General features: G+C 39.5%; 2 protein-coding genes across 8 annotated transcripts in view; both read right to left on the bottom strand.

Moving 5' to 3' along the window:
* Positions 1–22194, bottom strand: part of PDE1C (phosphodiesterase 1C) — a 517220-nt gene that overhangs the window by 408030 nt on the left and 86996 nt on the right. The window lies entirely within an intron of this gene.
* On the bottom strand, positions 8270–9328 carry LOC122674047 (exosome complex component RRP46-like). The gene has a single exon (XM_043872072.1). The coding sequence runs from the start codon at positions 9326–9328 to the stop codon at positions 8990–8992; it is 339 nt and encodes a 112-aa protein (XP_043728007.1). The 3' UTR covers positions 8270–8989.

Below are 22194 nucleotides of genomic sequence, written 5' to 3'. Positions count from 1 at the left end.
TTTTGCTCAAAAAAAAGAAGAAAAAAATGTTGGGATCCAGCAATTCAGAGGTCGTTCCAGTGGGGAAGTGTGCGAGAGTCTAGAATTGGATGATTAGCCAAAACACAAATTGGCCATGAGAAAATGAGGGATCTGGAAAATCTTAGTGATAATGAAGGAGAATTGGGTGGATTTAAGATGTAGAATCAGTAGGATTTGGTAACTAATTGGGTGTAGAGGATGAAGAAGAGGGAAGTAGCAAGACGAACTGAGGTTTCTGCTTAAGCAGCAAGGTAGACTATGATGATGCCATTAGAAAATGCTGAAGGTGGAGCAGTTCATGGGCCTAGAGTTGAATCAAGTTCTGCAAAGTTGCATTTCAAGATAGAAAATATAAGCAAAGATCTCCTCCATATTCATGAAGAGGAAGCACACAGATGATGACTATGTGATTCAAATGAGAATACTCTTATTTCAGCAAATACTTCTATCGTGACTGAGATAAGAAAATTTTTCACAACACAATAACATAGGGGAAAAAATTACCCTTCTCACTGAACCCAAACAATAATTTAAAAAACTAAAATAATAATAAATATTTTAGAGAAGGGCAATATCAAAGCCCCAGCCCTGTCCTGGAGTGTTCCAGCCATTATCTGACTTGATAGAAGCTGTAATTTAAGTAGAACTTGGGCTCCATCCACAAGGATCTAATTATAACAGCTCATTAGTGTCTTATCATCTATAACCTGGCCCTACGGCACAAACCCAAGGGAGATCCAGGAAGCTGGCATAATGTAAAGCATTATGAGGAGAATTTTGCTGTTATCTGTTTCAATCTCTTTCTGAAGGTAAATTTTTGACAACAGTCTGCTTTAGGTGAACAACACAGCACAAAATTGGAAGGCTTCAAAACAGTGGCTATGCCTGGGGAATGACCCCACTGATAACATGCCAACCATCCACGGAGCGGGATATATTAATATTTTTGTGACCCCAATACTCCAGGAAAGTGTGGAGCACTCAGAGCTCTGTTGGATGCTTCAAGACAGATGGAAACGTTTGTTACACCACCCCTGCCCTCAAAAACTCTGGAGAGGCAGAAAAATGCAAGGCAGCCTCTGACTGCTTCAGACTAGAGCCAGGCTTTGGGAAAATGAATTGGTTTTCCCCTACCCCTCCCCAATAAACATGGTCGAGAGAAATGGTTCAAGACTTTGAAATGGACAAAAAAGTTCAATGGGCATCCCGTCTAGTTACTTTTTGAACTCCATGAGAAGGGGAGAGAACTTCTCTGATTCTCCACAAATGCGGGCAGAGCCATCTCCAGGGACACTGGAATGGTCTGCTCTGGCAAAATGAAAAATAAAAACTTCCCTGCTCTAATTTATTTTCAGTTGACTTTGAAAGCATGAAAAATCCTTCTGACTAAGTAGAAGCAAAAACATGGAAACAGAGTCACACAGGTCTCTCTCAATAATATCAAAAACCCCATGAGGGAAATCATAGATAAACTAAGCCTTCAGGATACCAAAAATACTGTGGCTCAGGTGCAGGAAATGAGCAACTCCATTCAGCCCACTCCATCTCATCTGCTTATGCTCACACCACTCCCCTCCCCTCCCCGTTTCAGCTTTTGTCTCTCCTTTGACTTGTTCCTGCCTCTTATCCAATGCCCATAACCTCCTCCTTTCCTGTTATACCCCCTCCACCCCTGCCATAAATCTTCTTTCTTCAGAAAGCCAACTTTTTGTGTACCCTATGAACACTTCAGATTGATTATAAACCTTCCAGAATCACAAAATCAGCATCCACACCATTGAGCTTATCAGAAGAACAAGTGCTCAGATCCAGACGTAACCAACATTCGTTCAGTAATTGCTGTGTGCTGGGCATTGTCATGATGCCTTCACCAGCATTACTTCATTTAATCATCAAATCAACCCAAAGGAGGTAATACTGAAACATTACTGAACACTAAGACATTAAGACTCCAAGAGAGCAAATCACCTAGATCACAGAGAAGACACAAATTGCTTTGATCCAAAATTCTCATTCTCCTAATCCAGGGCTCAGAGTGATACACCACACTGTGTTTTACTTGTGAGTCAATAAATACACACATAGTGTAGATCAAGCAAAATGCTCTGCATTTTTTACTATGAAAAAGATACCCCTTACATAAGAATAAAGATATTCCCATCTGACGCTAGAGAGAACCTTCTGCATGTCTGCTTCCCTGGTGGCTCAGAGAGTAAAGGATCTGCCTGCAATGCAGGAGACCCAGTTTTGATCCTTGGGTTGGGAAGATCCTCACGTCGGGAAGATACCCCTGGAGGAGGGCATGGCTACCCACTCCAGTATTCTTGCCTGGAGAATCCTCATGGACAGAGGAGCCTGGCGGGCTACAGTCCATGCGGTTGCAAAGAGATGGATATGACTGAGTGATTTTCACTACTTCACTTTAAAGAAGGAGGTTCAGGCTGCAGGGAGACATGAATAATGCAAGATGAGTTTAATGGGTTAAGATAAGACAAGAAGGCAAGAAAGTGAGAAGACTCTAAATCCAAAATAACTACAGATTCATTTCATAGTGTGTCTAATGATGGCAGCTTGATAAACTGCTGGCAGGAGGAGCCCAAGGTGATGTGGTAATCCCATTTAAATTTGACAAGTGACTTATCAACTTGGTTCCTAATAAAAAAAAAAAAATACACAAGCACTATGCTGGCAGACGGCTGAGAAGTTACAGTCCTATAAAAAGAGAGAGAGAGAGATTTAATTCTCCAGAAAAGTGGAGAAAAAAAAAACCTTGAAAACCTTCAACAGTTCTCAAAATATCTGTGACATGGCATTCGTAGACATTCTTTCCTTTTGGGAGTATAAAGCTCCTAAAATTCCCAGGGAGTAGAAAAAGTGGGGCTTAGGTACAGAGGTCTGGAATGAACCTAATAAAGCCCAGATGAAGAGTTTTATGCTCACGAAAATAAAACGCTACTGATGGTATGGAAGGCAAAGGATTAATAATGTTTTGAATATCTTTAAATCAGTTACACAGGTACTGCTCTATTATTTTCAAAATACTAAGTCTTGGTTTTAGAAACATTTCACAAATTCTATCTTCTGTAATTTCAAAGAGATTGGAAAATTTAATTCCATTTCAGATATCATACACCCTGAGATTGGGAGGGCAGCAGCAAAATAAAATAATACAACTTGATCTGTGATGACATATTCTAAATTCTCAAATATGTGAGGATTTATTTCTGAGTTATCATATTAACCTTTTTTAACAACCAAATCACATTATTTTACTTATTTTAACTTTATATGTATCTGATAGTGCAAGACCTCCTCCTTTATTTCGGCTTCTCAAGTTCAAAAGGAGACATGTCCATAGAATTTTCTGTTGTAGTTTTATTATATATTTTCTTTTATAAGCTAGTTGTCTGAAATAAAATATTTAATGGTAATGACTTTACCATCTATTAAGATGATCATGTGTTTTTTCTTCTCTCTCTCTCTACCTGTCTGTCTCCCTGTCATCTATTAATGTGTTAAATTAGTAGCAAAATGAGAGAAGGAAAAAAAAAACTATTTTCCAGATGGAATCAAGTTTCCTCTAGGGAACTTTGTGGTGAAAATATCTTGATATGACAGAAGTTGGTTGGAGGAGGGAGAAACAACAAAAAAATAGTTAAATTATTCTTCATTCAAAATGAACAGAATTTAGAGAAGGGCAAGAACAAAGGGGAAGGGGGAAAGGAGAGGAGAAAGAGAAGGCAGAGCAATACAGCCGCAAGCTGGAACCATATTTTGCAAAAATAAGTGAAGAACTTTCAAAGAACATAGAAGTTTGACATCCATGCTTATGTTAAATACTATATGGAACTGCAATGTAATGACCACTCTCTAAGAGTAAATATCTCACACACAGGTTGCTTTGCGAAAGTGATTGGGGAGAGAATTCAAAAACTGTGTCTTTTGTTGTCTAGAAAAGAATAAATCGATATCTGCAAGACAGAAAGTGTAGGAAAAATTCAACAGACTCAGGAAAAGATAATCAGAGATAATAAGAAGAAACATAGAGAAACCCCTGAAAAATACAGATTGAATTTTAGAGATTGAAACAGATGTGGGGTGAGGATTTGAGATAACCATGCATTGGTCTTAAAAGTCATGTCTATATGACATCTGAAATATACTCTAAAGTGTTTCTTAATACTGAAGCCACCTTGCGTTACTCAAATAATGCATTCTACTTGGTCATATTGCATTGTTATTGTAGTATACTTAAGAGATTTGCATTACTAGAATTCTATTTAAGACTTTTTGCATATTATATACATAAAGGAAATTAGCCACTAATTCTCTTTTATAGTCATTATCATGGGAATAACCTATTCCCTGATATCTGAATAAAATTGCCTATAAAACTCTTGGGATCCAAAGTATGTCTAGCAAAGTCATCATTTTACAAACTTTTGAATGTCTTCTTTTGTTATAGCTGCACTGAGAATATCTATTTCTTCAGAAGTCAATATATCCCTTTAGAAACTGCCATTTTGTAGAAATATTCAATTCAATTAGCATGGATTCCTATGACATTTTGTATTTTAATCTTCACCTATACAATAATAATAAGAGGATGAGATGGTTGAATGGCATCATTGACTCAATGGACATGAGTTTGAGCAAGCTCTAGAAGTTGGTGATGGACAGGTACGCCTGGCGTGCTGCAGTGCATGGGGTTGCAAAGAGTCAGACACAACTGAGCAACTGAACTAACTGATATACTAATAGTTTTGAGTAGTTCTTCACTTATTTATTTTCTTTTCTGTTCACCTTCCAGAAATGTTTTGTCCAATACGGTAGTCATTATTCATATGTGATGACTAAATTTAGATCAATTAAAATTGAATAAAATTACATTCAGTTCAGTTCAGTCACTCAGTCGTGTCCGACTCTTTGCGACCCCATGGACTGCAGCACGCCAGGCTTCCCTGTGCATCACCAACTCCCAGAGTTTGCTCAAACTCGTGTCCATTGAGTCGGTGATGCCATCCAACCATCTTATCCTCTGTCATCCCCTTCTCCTCCTGCCTTCAAACTTTCCCAGCATCAGGGTCTTTTCAAAAGAGTCAGCTCTTCGCATCAGGTGGCCAAAGTATTGGAGTTTCAGCTTCAGTATCAGTCCTTCCAATGAATATTGAGGACTGATTTCCTTTAGGATGGACTGCTTTGGCCTCCTTGCAGTCCAAGGGACTTTCAAGAGTCTTCTCCAGCACCACAGTTCAAAAGCATCAATTCTTTGGCGCTCAGCTTTCTTTATAGTCCAACTCTCACATCCATACATGACTACTGGAAAAACCATAACTTTGACTAGATGGACCTTTGTTGCTAATTTTTAATATCCTATCTAGGTCGGTCATAGCTTTTCTTCCAAGGAACAAGCATCTTTCATGGCGGCAGTCACCATCTGCAGTGATTTTGGAGCCCAAAAAAATAAAGTTTCTCACTGTTGCCATTGTTTCCCCATCTATTTGCCATGAAGTGATGGGACCAGATGCCATGATCTTTAGTTTTCTGAACGTTGAGCTTTAAGCAAGATTTTTCACTCTCCTCTTTCACTTTCATCAAGAGACTCTTTAGTTCTTCTTCGCTTTCTGCCATAAGTGCGGTGTCATCTGCATGTCTGAGATTATTGATATCTCTCCCAGCAATCTTGATTCCAGCTTGTGCTTCATCCAGTCCAGCATTTCTCATGATGTACTCTGTATATGAGTTAAATAAGCAGGGTGACAATATACAGTCTTGATGTACTCCTTTCCCAATTTGGAACCAGTCTGTTGTTCCATGTCCAGTTCTAACTGTTGCTTCTTGACCTGCATACAGATTTCTAGGGATTAGATCTGATAGACAGAGTACCTGAAGAACTATAGACAGAGGTTCATGACATTGTACAGGAGGCAGTGATCAAGACCATCCCCAAGAAAAACAAATGCAGAAAGGTAAAATGGTTGTAGATGAGGCCTTACAAATATCTGTGAAAAGAAGAGAAGTGAAAAGCAAAGGAGAAAAGGAAAGATATACCCATTTGAATGCAGAGTTCCAAAGAACAGCAAGGAGAGAAAAGAAAGCCGTCCTCAGTAATCAATGCAAAGAAATAGAGGGAAACAACAGAATGGGAAAGACTAGAGACCTCTTCAAGAAAATTAGAGATACCAAGGAAACATTTCATGCAAAGATGGGCACAATGAAGGACAGAAATGGTATGGACCTAACAGAAGCAGAAGACATTAAGAAGAGGTGGCAAGAATACACAGAAGAACTAAACAAATAAGACCTTTATGATCCAGATAATCATGATCGTATGATCACTCACCTAGAGCCAGACATCCCAGAATGCAAAGTCAAGTGGGTCTTAGGAAGCACCACTATGAACAAACCTAGCAGAGGTGATGGAATCCAGTTGAACTATTTCAAATCCTAAAAGATGATGCTGTGAAAGTGCTGCACTCAGTATGCCAGCAAATTTGGAAAACTCAGCAGTGGCCACAGGACTGGAAAAGGTCAGTTTTCATTCCAATCCCAAAGAAAGGCAATGCCAAAGAATGCTTAAAATTACATTCAATATCTTATAATAACCTCCAGTAGAAAAGAATCTGAAAAAAGTATATATATATAGAAGTGTAGATGATTTACAATGTTGTGTTAATTCCAGGTGTCCAGCAAAGTGATTCAGATATACCTGAATCACTGAAACTAACACAACACTGTAAATTAACTATACTTCAATTAAAAATTAAAATTTAATAAAATTAAAAATTTACTTCCTTAGTTGCATCAGTCACACCTCAGATGCATAACAGACACATGTGACTAGTAGGTACTGCATTGGACAGTGCCAATATAAAACATTCTACCATCACAGGCTTTCTGGAAAGTGCCGTTCTCAAGGTTACTTTCGTTGCCTTAAGGAGCTGGCTCATGAATCTATACATTCTACTGCTTTTCTCATTTCTAATTCATTTGTTTTTGCTTTTAGGTTTACATTTTCATTCCCTCTACTTTGAATAAGTTTATATTCCTCTTTTTTCCTTAATTTTTTTTCAGCAGAGTATTTGTATCTATAGCTTTGGTACAGGTCACCAGTTTTGGCATGCCAACTTCCCATTGACTATCCTTTCTAAGAAGCCTGCAATGAAAATTTTTATTTTCTTTTTTGACCCAGAAGTTGACTGTTTCTGAAAACGTATTTCAAATGGTTAAAGTATTTTTGGTTGTTGTCATGTAAGCGTCTTGGCTTTTCTTCTTTCTTCTGTTTTCCTTTTTTCTTTGTTCCTTTTTTTCCCTCCTTCTTTAACTAATTTTTTCTTTTTACTTTCTATATTTTATAACAATATAGTCAGAGATTATGCTCTATGTAATCAAATCTTGCTTTAGGTTATTTACTGATGTTCATCAGTCATCCAACACAGGGTAATTTTTGTAACTATTTCATGGGCACTGTATTTAAAGAAAAGATTCACTCTGTGTGTAGAAAACAAGGTATACAGCTATCACATCTGCATTGTGGACTACAACCTTTATCAATAGAAAATGACTCAGCTCTTTATTTCCTGAGTTCTGCTTTTCACAAAGTTCAACACTGCCATAGTTATCTCATTTTTCCTTGTGCTTGCCTGAAACATTCTTGCTTATCATTTTTTTGTTTTAGTTTTGCCTTTTGAAATAATGCTGTTGTTCAGTTGCCCAGTCATGTCCGACTCTTCATGACTCCATGGACTGCAGCACTTCAGACCTCCCTGTCCCTCACCATCTCTCAGAGTTTGCCCAAGTTCATGTCCATTCCATTGGTGATGCCATCTAGCCATCTCATCTTCTGAGGCCCTCTTCTCCTTCTGCCCTCAATCTTTCCCACCATCAGGGTCTTTCCCAACGAGTCGGCTGTTTGCAGCAGGTGGCCAAAACACTGGAGCTTCAGCTTCAGCATCAGTCCTTCCAGTGAGTATTCAGGGTTGATTTCCTTTAAAATTGACTGGTTTGATCTCCCTGCTGTCCAAGGGACTCTCAAGAGTCTTCTACAGCACCACAGTTCAAAGGCATCAATTCTTCAGCACTCTGCCTTCTTTAAAGCCCAAGGCTCACAACTGTACATGACCACTGAAAAGACCATAGCCTTGATTATACAGACCTTTGTCTGCAAAGTGATGTCTTTATTTATTGAAATAATACATAGTTGTAATAATTGGTAAACTATGACAGTTATCTTTTTTTTTTTTTTTAATTTTTGTATTGTTTTATTTTTTAAATAGCACCCACCATCCAACACACACTACCGTTATTTGTCTATCACCTCACCGTTCCTCGAACCTGGGCCTCGTTCACTGCTGAGGCCTTAGCACCCAGCAGGCTTTGCACACTCTAACTGCAGTCTCGGCTTCATGGGGCTGTTAGAATGAGTAGCTTCATTCAGTGAATGCACTACCCTACCAGTGTCTTCCTGGAGTGGGGTGGGGTCTGTGCCCGTCCCCCATGCCCAGGGGGCTGGCTATAGCCACTCTTTTCTCGCCAGGGCCGGCCTGCTGGCTTCTTTGACGCTGGAGGTGGCGGGAGGGGCGGCCTGCCCTGGCTTGCCTCAGCTCTTCGAGTAACGCCTCTGCAGCGATTCCCGGTAGAAGCGGAAGACGTGTGTGGAGGCAGTTTGGGCCGCAGCCAGGCACTGCTGGAGCTCGGCATCGGAGTAGAGCCCCTTGGTAGTGGACATCAGCAGCTTCCGTTCCACGCTGTCAAGAGCAAAGGTCAGGACTGCCCGCGCCTCCTTTTCCTGTTTAGCAGTAGGGTCTAGCATGAGGGTCCCATCAGAGTCCAGAGCACAAGTGACCCCACAGAAGAGGGCCCGCATGGGCACACCGGCGTCCACCAGGGCCATGCAGGCAGCATTCAGGCAACAGGCCAGGAGAGAGCCAGCATCGCTAACGACCTGCAGCACCACAGTTATGGAGGTTCAGGGGTGCAGCGCTCCCAGTACCACCGCTTCGCATGTGTTTCTGATCAGCCGCTCCCGGCTCTTCTCCGCTACGCCAGGCAGACCAGTCTTCGGCCTCAGGATCACTTCCAGCGTGGCCTTGTTGAAGATCTCTTTGCTAACCTTCACCTCGGCTGGCCCGTACACGCCGGCCAGGACGGAGGTATCCCCTTGCAGAAAAGAGGCAGAGCCATCAGGCCGGGATAACAAGTTCTGTTCGCAGGCAAAGTGCCGGAGGCTACAGCCGGGGCCCCGAGGGCCGTGCTCTGTCCCAGAATCAGCCCGGATCTTCGATTCAGTCTGCATTGCCCCCTCCATCGCCCCGGAGCCCACGTGCCGACAGTTATCTTTAAATTTAAAAATATACATTCTTATATTCTTTTTCTCTTATTATCTTACTGTCAACATCAATAACAACCCAGTTTCTATTACTCCTGCCTGTATGATATGACTAAATTAGCCTTCCTGGCCATTGAACTCATTCTCTGTGATGGCCCACACTCTGTCTGTGGAGTGTGTTTCTCTCTGAATAAATCCACTTCTTACCTATCACTTTGTCTCTCACGGAATTCTTTCTGTAATGAGACATCAAGAACCTGAACTTTATTGGGTCCTGACACCCAGGTCTGTGATCTTAGTAATAATCCTCCCACTTGTTAGCCTATGAAATTACCCAGCCCATAAAAGCTACTGCTACTGCTGCTGCTAAGTCACTTCAGTCGTGTCTGACTCTGTGTGACCCCATAGACGGCAACCCACCAGGCTCCCCCGTCCCTGGGATTCTCCAGGCAAGAATACTGGAGTGGGTTGCCATTTCCTTCTCCAATGCATGAAAGTGAAAAGTGAAAGTGAAGTCGCTCAGTCGTGTCCAACTCTTAGCGACCTCATGGACTGCAGCCTACCAGGCTCCTCCATCCATGGGATTTTCCAGGCGAGAGCACTGGAGTGGGGTGCCATTGCCTTCTCCCATAAAAGCTAACTATGCCACTTTTTGAGGCCTCTGCACTTGCCCTCTGCAATGGCCCACACTCTGTCTGTGAAGTGTACTTCTCTCTGACTAAATCCACTTCTTACCTATCAACAACAACAACAAAAAAGTAGCCTTCAAATTCTTCTGTTCTCTTTCACTGATGTTATATGAATTTTTATATTTTATTTCTAAATTGTTATTTTAATATTAAGAAGTTCCACTGTTAAGAACTTTGCTTAACATTACATTTTGCCTTCCAACTTTGTTTATCCTTAACTTTGGACTTAAGGATACAATTACCTGGTTTTGGTGCTCAACAGTTCTTTAACATAATAATTTATCATCTAGAGCAGCACTGTCCAACACAGAGAAGCCACGTGTATAATTTTAAATTTTCTGGTAGCTATATTTATTAAAGTCAAACAGGTAAAATTAATTCAATAAATTATGTTCTTTAAGTCAATAAATCCAAAATATTATATTTAAACAAGTAACCTATATAAAGTGATTAATGAGATTCTTGTGTTATTCCTTTTTTCTTTAAAACCCAATGTGTATTTTATACTTACAGATCTCAGGATTAGCCACATTTCAAGTGCTCAACAGCTACATTTTATGAAACAGGACAGCTCTACAGAATTTATTTTGATTCACGTTTCAGTTCGCTTAAGTACATCCTAAAATAATTCTTTCCAGGAATGACATGTTGGTTAATGAGATACACATGAACAACAGCTTAGGTACAGATTTATTGAATTTACATTAAACTCGGAACAATTTCTCAATTATCTTCAGCTGTTTATATGCTGTAAAAGGGAATTAGGAACCAAGCTGACAGTGGTTGCTTTTCCTTTATAGGCAGATATTCTTCTTTATCTTTGTATCTCAAAAATTTTGCTAGTATATATGTAATTGTGGGTTACTTTCATTGATTTTTTAATTTTTTTCTCGAACAGAAGCCCTTTCAATATGCAGACTCAAACCTTACTTTTTTCTGTTCAGGCAAGCTGCCTTCAACTTTATCTTTGATTACTGCTTCTGTTCCAGTTGAATGGCTTCAGTCTCAAAATATCTATGATTCATTAATTTGTGTAGGTTTTTTCCTTCTCTGACCTCCTACTACTATCTTTTCTCGTTTTCAGTTCTTCATCCCTTTCATCTGTAGTCTGACACACCATTTCTCACGTTTGTCTTCCAATCACTGATTAAAATCTTTACAGGGTCATTCCTACACTTCAGCATAGATTTTAATTCCTATGTTTCATATTTACTTTCTTTGCATTGTTACTTTTTGCATCTCAATTAAAAATCAGCCTGCTTTTCTTCTTAACAGCTTTCTGCTCTTATCATAGGGACTGTGTCTTTTGCCTCTTATGAAGAATGCAAAATAGCATTTACATTTTTTCTTTTAGTTTCTATATTAAATCATTTTTCAGAAGTCTACTTTTTCCCTCAGTCTCTAGGATGGGGTTTAATTTCCCTAGTTCTTCATAATTTGGAGGTGGGGGGAGGGGGTTTGACCTTAGTTTAACCATTCTGCAATGCAAAAAGATTGATACAGAACTTGTTTCCTAAAAGGCAAGGCATGTACGTCACTCTAGGTTTCATTCACTATCTACCTGGGCTGCCTGGTTGCTCAGCAGGTAAAGAATCCGCCTGCAGTGTGGGAGACCTGGGTTTAATCCCTGGATTAGGAAGATCCCCCGAGAAGGGAACGGCTACCCACTCCAGTATTCTGGCCTGGAGAATTCCATGGACTGTATAGTCCATGGGGTCACAAAGAGTCGGACATGACTGAGTGAATTTCATCTGGGCTGCCAGATAAACTCAGCAGAAAGAACCAAGAGTTAAGACTGACATTCATATGCAAACAGCTAGTTTTCACAATAAGTAATACATAACCCAAGCCTAAAGAGAACAGTAAGAACAGGGCCCAACCTGCTTCAAAGCAAAGCCTTGCATTTGTCTTTACCCAATTGATGGACACAGCTCCTACATAATTTTCAAAGTCTATTTAGAAATTCATGTGGTGCAGTGGATCACTATAGAGTGAGACCATCAATTCCAAGAGGAAATTTCTCGATTATTCTTTGCCACACATCAAAAGAATGAGTCTGTTCAGCAGAGTAATGATGTAGACAAGATTAAAAGGAGACTGTTTTCAAGAACTTTGACAGCATTCATTTAGTATGCTAATTAAAAGAGAAACTTTATCTATTAAGAGTGAAGTCTACTTGACAAACACTTTGTTAATGGTTAGGGTAACTTAGAAGTTTGAGAATTAGAAGAGAGTATTTTTTTAAGTTTTCTATAATTTAGACTATCATTAATTCAGACACCATCACCACCCCCCATAATTGAGTAAAATTTTTTCAATGCATAACTACCTTGAAGTATGCTAATGTCTGCAAAGCATGCAAAATCCAAGTCTTACCATCTGCTGGATGATTCATTTGTAAATCTGCCTAGTATTCCTTTGGGAAGTTCCAGGATTGATTTTTTAATCTCATTATAAAAACTTGGTGGGAATGAATTCAGTCACTTTCAACACATAGGAAAGTGTTCTGAGCACTTGGAACAATGTGCCACGTTCATCCTTGTTGTTTGTTTAGTCACTAAGTCACATCTGACTCTTTGCAACATGTGTAACTAGTATGTATACTATGATCAAAAATATGAATGTTTGAAGTAATTGCTTGGAGATCTGGAGTTTTAATTGAGAGTTCCAGAAAAACAGAAGCATATTTATTAGTCACAGAGAAGAACTCTTTCTAATTTTGGCCCAAACTAGCCATTGCTGGTAATAAAGTAAGAACAATGGATCATCTGGCTCCTTTAGGGAAAGAACTGTGATCCACTCATGTTTACATTCCTGCACTCAAAATGTCCTTCAAGGTTAACTTTTTTTATCTGCTTCTTAGATATCTGCTTCTGAGGCTGTAAAACTGTATTTAAAATATGAATGAATCTCTCATCAATCTTTTCTTCCACGTGTTTTAATTGTATCATGTAAGAGTTTTCTTCAGCTTCTCACCCAATTGGCATTACATCTTGACCTCTCTTCTTATCCTGCTCTGTATTAGGGAACTTAGCTTCATAAAATTTACTGACTTGGAACCTAAGCAATTCTTTCACAAGTTCCAAGAACTGCAGCTGTGAGCATGAGAATTTCAACAGAGTCTCCAGGACTGTACAGATGCAGGAGGAGCTGTTCATAGCTGAGTTTGCAGGATGATGTCCTTGGAATTGCGCATTTCACAGTCCTATAGGCCATAGGTGTCCACCCTGGGCTTCAGCCCAAGACTTAGCCAGGGCCTAATGACACTATGGCAGGAACCACTGCACTGTCAAAGGAGGGGGAGCTGACACAGTACTTGGCACACAACAGGTGCTCCATAAATATTTGTTGAAAAAGAAGGCATCACAGGAAGTTGTGACTGGAAAATCATGGGAGTCCTGTAAGTTAAAATGCATCTGACTTCTTTCTAGTGAGGTAACTGACTTTGCATCCCTAAGAGCTGTCCAGGCAATGAGTGGGATTTCTCCCCTTGTTTGGAATTGTTACAGTGTCAGAAAGCATTTTACAGGAGGCTTCCTGTGTGCTGTTTTGGATCTGTCAGGAATCCTTTGGTCCTTATTAATTCCTGAATATTCAGGAATTAAGAGGAGAGGCACGCCTTTCCCAGGGCTGAGGAATCCAGGCATTTCCTTTGTTAGTTTCTCATTATGGTGATAAGTACCCTCTTCTCTCTTTAATAGGGATCCCCTTGTGTTTTGTAAGTCTGGAATTTTAATCTTTATCTTTGCTGAGAATAACTACCTTGTAAGACAGTATATATGCCCACACCATGTTGATTAAAACACCTTTGCTCCATCAGAGCTTTGGTCCCCGTGTCTCTCTTTCTTTCTCTTCCTCTCTTTCTCTTTATCTCTCTATTTCTGGCTGATTCCCTGGAACGCGAAAGCTGGCTGCGTAACCCAGGGAATATTAGCCTCTTTCCTTCTTTCACTTTCTCATCGTAGACTCCGGACCACGAGGTTCCGGTCCACTGAAGGACCAACAGTTACAGATCCAGAACATTCCCATTCACTCTGCTTTCAGTCAAACTGAACAAATATTTATTGAACATTTATTATACACTGTCTGGCAAGGCATAATTTCTGCCTTCAAGTAACTCAAATCTAGTAGAGAGACAGTCAATAAAAAGCTATTTATAGGGACTTCCCAAGTGGTCCAGTGATTAAGACTCCATGCTTCCAATGCAGGGGCCCTGGGTTCTATCCCTGATCAGCAAACTAAATCCCATATGCTACAACTAAGACCTGGCACAGACAAATAAATAAATAGATAAAACAGTTATTTATAATATAGATAATATATCATACTAATATGATAGCAAGTAATAACTGTGTAGAAGTGTATAGATAACAAACAAATGAGGGAGTGACTATTTTGTCCTGAGGCTCAGACCAGGGTTTATAATAAAGGTGCCTCTGACCAGCTTTTGTTGTTTTTTTCATCTTTTTTTTTAGTTGGAGTATAATTGTTTTAAAATGTTGTGTTAGAGTCTGCTGTACAATAAAATGAATCAGCTATATGTATACATATATCCCCTCCCTCTAGAGCCTCCCTCCCATCCCTCATCCCACTCCTCTAGGTCATCACAGAGTTGCTTTTTAAATTTCATTTATTTTTTAATTGAAGGATAATTGCTTTACAGAATTTTGTTGTTTTCTGTCAAACCTCAATGTGAATCAGCCATAGGTATACATATATCCCTCCCTTTTGAACCTCCCTCCCATCTCCCTCCCCTTCCCACTCCTCTAGGTTGATACAGAGCCCCTGTTTGAGTTTCCTGAGCCATATGGCAAATTCCCGTTGGCTATCTATTTTACATATGGTAATATAAGTTTCCATGTTACTCTTTCCACCCTCTCCTCCCCTCTCCCCATGTCCATAAGTCTATTCTCTATGTATATTTCTCCACTGCTGCCCTATAAATAAATTCTTCAGTACCATTTTTCTAGATTCCATACATGTGTGTTAGAATATGGTATTTATCTTTCTCTTTCTCACTTCACTCTCTGTAACAGGTTCTAGGTTCATCCACTTCATCAGAACTGACTCAAATGTGTTCCTTTTTATAGCTGAGTAATATTCCATTGTGTATATGTACCACAACTTCTTTATCCATTCATCTGTTGATGGACAGCTAGGTTGCTTCCATGTTCTAGCTATTGTAAATAGTGCTCCAATGAACAATGGGATACATGTGTCTTTTCCAGTTTTGGTTTCCTCAGGGTATATGCCTAGGAGTGGGGTTGCTGGGTCATATGGTGGTTTTATTCCTAGTTTTTTAAGGAGTCTCCATACTGTCTTTCATAGTGGCTGTATCAATTTACATTCCCACCAACAGCTCAAGAATGTTCCCTTTTCTCCACACTCTCTCCAGCATTTATTGTTTGTAGACTTTTTGATGAGGGCCATCCTGACCGATGTGAGGTGATATCTCGTTGTAGTTTCAATTTGCATTTCTCTAATAATAAGTGATGTTGAACATCTTTTCATGTGTTTGTTAGCCATCTGTATGTCTTCTTTGGAGAAATGTCTGTTTAGGTCTTTTTCCCACTTTTTGATTGGGTTGTTTGTTTTTCCGGCATTGAGTTGTATAAGCTGCTTGTATATTTTGGAAATTAATCCTTTGTCAGTTGTTTCATTTGCTATTATTTTATCCCATTCTGAGGGCTGTCTTTTCACCTTGCTTATAGTTTCCTCTGCTGTGTAATAGCTTTTAAGTTTAATCAGGTCCCACTTGTTTACTTTTGTTTTTATTTCCATTACTCTAGGAGGTGGGTCATAGAGGATCTTGCTTTGACTTATGTCATCGAGTGTTCTGCCTATGTTTTCCTCTAAGAGTCTTATAGTTTCTGGTCTTACATTTAGGTCTTTACTCCATTTTGAGTTTATCTTTGTGTATGGTGTTAGGAAGTGTTCTAATTTCATTCTTTTACATGTAGCTGTCCAGTTTTCCCAGCACCATTTATTGAAGAGGCTGTCTTTGCCCCATTGTATATTCTTGCCTCCTCTGTCAAAAATAAGGTACCCACAGGTGCATGGGTTTATTTCTGGGCTTTCTATCTTGTTCCATTGGTCTATATTTCTGTTTTTGTGCCAGTACCATACTGTCTTGATGACTGTAGCTTTGTAGTATGATCTGAAGTCAGGAAGGTTGATTCCTCCAGCTCCATTCTTCTTTCCCAAGATAGTTTTGGCTATTCGGGGTCTTTTGTGTTTTCATATGAATTGTGAAATTTTTTGCTCCAGTTCTATGAAAAATGCCATTGGTAATTTGATAGGGATCACATTGAATCTGTAGATTGCATTTGGTAGTACAGTCATTTTCATGATATTGATTATTCCTACCCAGGAACATGGAAGATCTCTCCATCTGTTTATGTCATCTTTGATTTCTTTCATTAGTGTCTTATAATTTCCTGTGTATAGTTCTTTTGTCTCCTTAGGTAAGTTTATTCCTAGATATACAATTCTTTTTGTTGCAATGGTAGACGTTGACACAGATGCAGAACACTGTCATCACCACCAGTATCCTTCATGCTGCCCATTTATAGCCATACCCACTTCCACCCCACCTCACTCCCTCTTTAACTCTCAGCAACCACTAATCCGTTCTCCGTTTATAATTTTGTCATTTCAAGAAAGCTATACACATGGAATTTATAACTTTGGGGGTTGGCTATTTTGCTCAGCATCTCCTCTGGAGATTCATCCAGGTTGTTACATGTAGCAATAATTTGTTCTTTTTCTTGCTGAATAGTATTACAAGATATGAACACACCACATTCTGTTTAATCAACCACTGGATAAATACATCTGAGTTGTTTCCAACTTGAGGTTATTATGGATAGAATTTTTATAAATATTCATGTACAGGGTTTTTAAATTGTAGTAAATGCATATAACATAAAATTTACCATCTTAATCATGTTTAAGTATACAGTTCAGTGGTGCTAAGTACATCCACATTGTTGTAAACCATCACCAGAAACCATCTCCAGAATTCTTTACATCTTGCAGAACTGAAGCTGTGTACCCATTAAAACAGTATTCTCCCCTCCTCTGAGTCCTTGGCATCCATGACTCCACTTTGTATCTCTATGACTTTGACTACTCTAGATACTTCATATAACTAGAATCACACAGCATTTATCTTTTTGTGACTGGCTCATTTCATTCAGCATAAAGTCCTCAAGGTTAATCATGTCACAGCATATGCCAGAATTTCCTTCCCTTTCATGAATGAATAATAATTCCACTGGATGTACTTACCATATTTTGTTTATCTATTCATCCGTTCAAAAAACTAAGATCATAGCATCCGGCCACATCACTCCATGGCAAATAGATGGAGAAACAATGGAAACAGTGAGAGACTTTATTTTCTTGGGTTCATAAATCACTGCAGATAGTGACTGCAGCCATGAAATTAAAAGATGCTTGCTCCTTGGAAGAAAAGCTATGACCAACGTACACAGCATATTAAAAAACAGAGACATTATTTTGCCAACAAAGCTCCATCTAGTCAAAGCTATGTCACGTATGGATATAAGAGTTGGACTATAAAGAAAGCTGAGCACCAAAGAACTGATGCTCTTGAACTGTGGTGTTGGAGAAGACTCTTGAGAGTCCCTTGGACTGCAAGGAGATCAAAGCAGTCAATCCTAAAGGAAAGCAGTCCTGAATATTCATTGGAAGGACTGATGCTGAAGCTGAAGCTCCAAAACTTTGGCCACCTGATAAGAAGAATTGACTCACTGGAAAAGACCCTGATGCTGGGAAAGATTGAAGGTAGGAGGAGAAGGGGACGACAGAGGATGAGATGGATGGATGCCATCACCGACTCTATGGACATGAGTTTGAGCAAGCTCTGGGAGTTGGTGATGGACAGGGAAGCCTGGCGTGCTGCAGTCCATGAGGCTGCAAAGAGTCGGACATGACTGAATGACTGAACTGACTGACTGATTCATCCATTAACAGACATTTGGGTTGCTTCTACCTCTTGGTTATTGTGAATAATGCTGCTATAAACAAGAGAGTCAAATATCTGTTCAAGTCCTTGTTTTCAATTCTCCTGGGTATATATCCAGAAGCAGAATTGCTGGATCATATGGTAATTCTATTTTTAATATTTTGAGAGTCCACCAAAGTGCTTTCCACAGTAACTACACCATCTTACATTCCCACTAACAGTGCACAAGTGTTTTAATGTCTCCACATTCTCGCCAACTCTTGTATCTTTTTTTTTTCCCTTTTTCCTTTATACTTCTATTCTAATAGAAGTGAAATCACATATACAGATATTTATGTGAATATTAACCTTCATTTCTCTGGGATAAATTCCAAGGAGTGTAATTGCTGGGTCACATGGTAGTTGTATATTAGTTTTTTTAAGTAACAGTCAAACTTTTTCAGAATAGTTGTACCACCAGCAATATATGAATGATGTGGTTTCTCTGTCAAATTTCTCATCAAATCCTCACCAGGATTCGATGCGGTCACTATTTTTGCTTTAGCCATTCTGCTAGGTGTATAATGGCATTCTCACTGTGGTTTTAATTTGCATTTCCCTAATGGCTAACGGGGCTTCCCTGGTGACTCAGATGGTAAAGAATCCACCTGCAGTGCAGGAGACTAGGATTTGACCCCTGGGTCAAGAAGACCCCCTGGAGAAGGGAATGGCAATCCACTCCAGTATTCTTGTCTGGAGAATCCCATGGACAGAGGAGCCTGGTGAGCTACAGTCTATTCAGTCGCAAAGAGTAGGACATGAGTGAACAACTAAGCATGCACACATGCATGCAATGGTTAATGATGTTGAACATTATTTCAAGTGCTTATTTGCCATCTGTATACCTTCTTTGGTGAAAGTCATACTCTAAAGGGACTGTTTACTTTTTTACTTTTGAGTTTTGAGAACTGTAGATATCAGAACTCTCTTGGATAGTAGCATTATTTGCAAATCTTTTCTGACTGTAGCTTATCCTTTCAATTTCTTAACAGAGAATTTGGCATAAGAAAGGTTTTATGTTGATGAAGTCAAACATATTCATTTTTTCCTGTTATAGGCAATGTTTTTAATAACAAGTCTTTCTTTCCTAGCCCTACATTCCAAATATTTTCTCTTTTTTCTGTTTAGAGTACTACCTTTTACATTGAAGCCTATTTTTGTTTTTAAGTTTTGAAACATAGGTTGAAATTTGAATTTTTGCCTATGAATAACCAAATAGTCCAGCCCCCCAAGCTCCAGCACCATTTGACTATATTATCTCCACGAAATGACTTTTTAACTTTTGTCAAAAATCAGTTGGGCATATTTGTATGGATCTACTTCTGGCTTTTCTATTGTGTTCCACTGATCTATAACTCTCTCCTTTCACCAGTACCACCAAGTCTTTATTTCTACCGCTATGTGCATGCTCGGTCACTTCAGTCATGTCTGACTCTTTGTGATCCTCTGGACTGTAGACCACCAGGCTCCTCTGTCCTTGGGATGCTCCAGGCAAGAATACTGGAATGGTTGCTGTGCCCCCCGGGTCTTCCTGACCCAGGGATCAAATCTGCATCTCCTGCGTCTCCTGCATTGGCAGGCAGGTTCTTTACCACTAGCACCACCTGGGAAGCCCTCCTATAGCTACACATTCTTTTAAAATCAAATACATTGATTCTTTGCACCTTGTTCTTCTTTTTTTTTAAGTTCTGTTAACTGTTGTAGTTCCCTTGAGCTCTGAGGAAGAGAGGCAGATTTGTTACTGCTGGGAGAGGGTGAGCACTCCAGCGTCTCATGTGATTTCCAGTAGCATCTGATGAGGATGGCATCTGTACCATTTGTCATCTATGATGTGCTGATTCTCCACTAGGCCTCCTGTGACATTAGTCACCTCAACAGGGAAGAAGATGGATGATTCATTACCAACTGGAAGTGGAACTCCATGTTCCCCATTTGTTCTCCACTGATACCATGGTGGGGAAGAGGCCTTATTATTGGCCAGATCCCTACTTGGTCTTCTCTGAAACCACCATAGTGGGGGTGTTAGGGCACTGATAGTCATGTGAGGCGAGACATTAGTTCAACACCCCCAGCCACTGTTGGCAGCAATAAGGATGGGGCCCAGTTTTTTCTGTACTGTTTGGCTGGAGTAGAGCGTCTAGCTAGCATCTAAAAGTTTTCTGCCTTACTAGACTGCCCCTTCCCTGGTCCTTTGGATAAAGACAGCAGGGTTTTGGGGGGGGGAGGGGGCTTTTACTGTCTGGGCCTTTGGCATTTCCAGGTTTATGGGTTCTCCAACTCCAAGTATGAGATGTATGAGGCAAAAAGAAAACCCAGAAAACTCACCGTGTCATTTCCCAAGTCCCAATATCTCTAGCTGGTTTGGCTTCTTCTGTTTATCTTTCAGAGTCTTTGGTTTTTGTTTGTTTCATATAAAATGACCATAGTTTTCCATTACACTTAGCTTCAGCTGTATTTCTTCTTATAGTAACAAGAAAAATTATGTCTACTCCATCTTCCCAGAAGCACATCTGAAGGCTTTTAAGAAGCAGAATGACATAGTCAGCTATGTCATTCCAAAAGCTATGCTTTTGGAAGAGTCTTCTGGCAGGGAAGAGAACGGACTTCACAGAGGAAAATGGAGGCTCTGTGGAATCTATTAGGTAGGAGAAAACAAGGGGCTAAAATAAAGCTGTGGCAAAGAGAATGGAGTGAAAGGATCTGAAGGAAACAGAATTCAGGAGATGGATTCAGTAAATGTAATGACTGGTGAGGAAGAAGAGAGATACACATGTGATTTCTAAGTTTTTGGTTGATGTTACTAATGAACAAAATGGCACCGATTCAGTTAGGAAACATGGGAGTAGGAACTTGTATAAAGATGATGAGTCCAGTTTGGGAACTGCTGCATTTGAGGTCTCTGTTTTCCTCTAATTTTGGTTCATAAGTAAGTTTGGCATGTTCTTTTCATCTTATTGTATTTCCTTCAACTAGAAAATCAAAAAATGGGATGCTGCCCTTTTTCTTAAAAATGAACTAGCTCTCCAAAGAAGATAAACAAACAGCCCAAGAGCATATGAAAAGGTGCTTAACTCTATTAGTAATTCTTGGAATGCTAGAAGATCAAACCAGTCAATCCTAAAGGAAATGAGCCCTGAGTATTCATCGGAAAGACTGATGCTGAAGCTGAAGCTCCAATACTTTGACCACCTAATGTGAAGAACTGACTCATTGGAAAAGACCCTGATGCTGGGAAAGACTGAAGACAAGAGGAGAGGAGGATGACAGAGGATGAGATGGTTTGATGGCATCACCAACTCGATGGACCTGAGTTTGAGAAAGCCCTGGGAGTTGGTGATGGACAGGGAAGGCTGGCGTGCTGCAGTCCATGGGGTCGCAAAGAGTCTGACACTACTGAGCAACTGAACTGAACTGAAATGGAAATCAAAATACAATATGATACAACTTCATATTGTATGAAGTTGTTCATATTATAAACATAATAGGTTTAAAATTTTAAAGAATAACCATAACAAGTGTAGGGGAAGATTCAGAAAAACTAGAACGCTCATATTTTGTTGATAGGAATAAAATTATCTAGCCACTTTGAAAAAGATCTGGGAAGTTTCTCAAAATGTTGAAATTATTGTTACCATAGGATCCAACAACTCCACTCCTGGGTATATATCCAAGCTGAATAAAAACATACAACCCACACAAAAACTTAAACACAAATATTCATAGCAACATTATTCACAGTGGAATCAACTCAAACGAAAAGAAATAGAAAATATCCATACTGTGGAATATCTTTCAGCAATTTAAAGAAATGATATTCTGATACATGCTACAAGATGGATGAATCCTGAAAACATTATGTTAAGTCAAAAACGCCAATCACAGAAGACCATATATTCTATGAATCCATTTATATACAATGGCTAGAATAGGCAAATATATGGAGACACAAAGTAGATTCATGATATGCTAGAACTGGGAGTGTGGGTTTCAATTAAAAGTGACTGCTGTCAGGCAGAAAATTTCTTTTACACTGTTCTCCATAGTGGCTGTACTAGTTTGCATTCCTACCAACAGTGTAAGAGGGTTTCCTTTTCTCCACACCCTCTCCAGCATTTATTGCTTGTAGA

The sequence above is a fragment of the Cervus elaphus genome, chromosome 18 (assembly GCF_910594005.1).
Source record: "Cervus elaphus chromosome 18, mCerEla1.1, whole genome shotgun sequence".
Classification (NCBI taxonomy): domain Eukaryota; kingdom Metazoa; phylum Chordata; class Mammalia; order Artiodactyla; family Cervidae; genus Cervus; species Cervus elaphus.
This window is presented reverse-complemented; position numbering and strand designations above follow the sequence as displayed.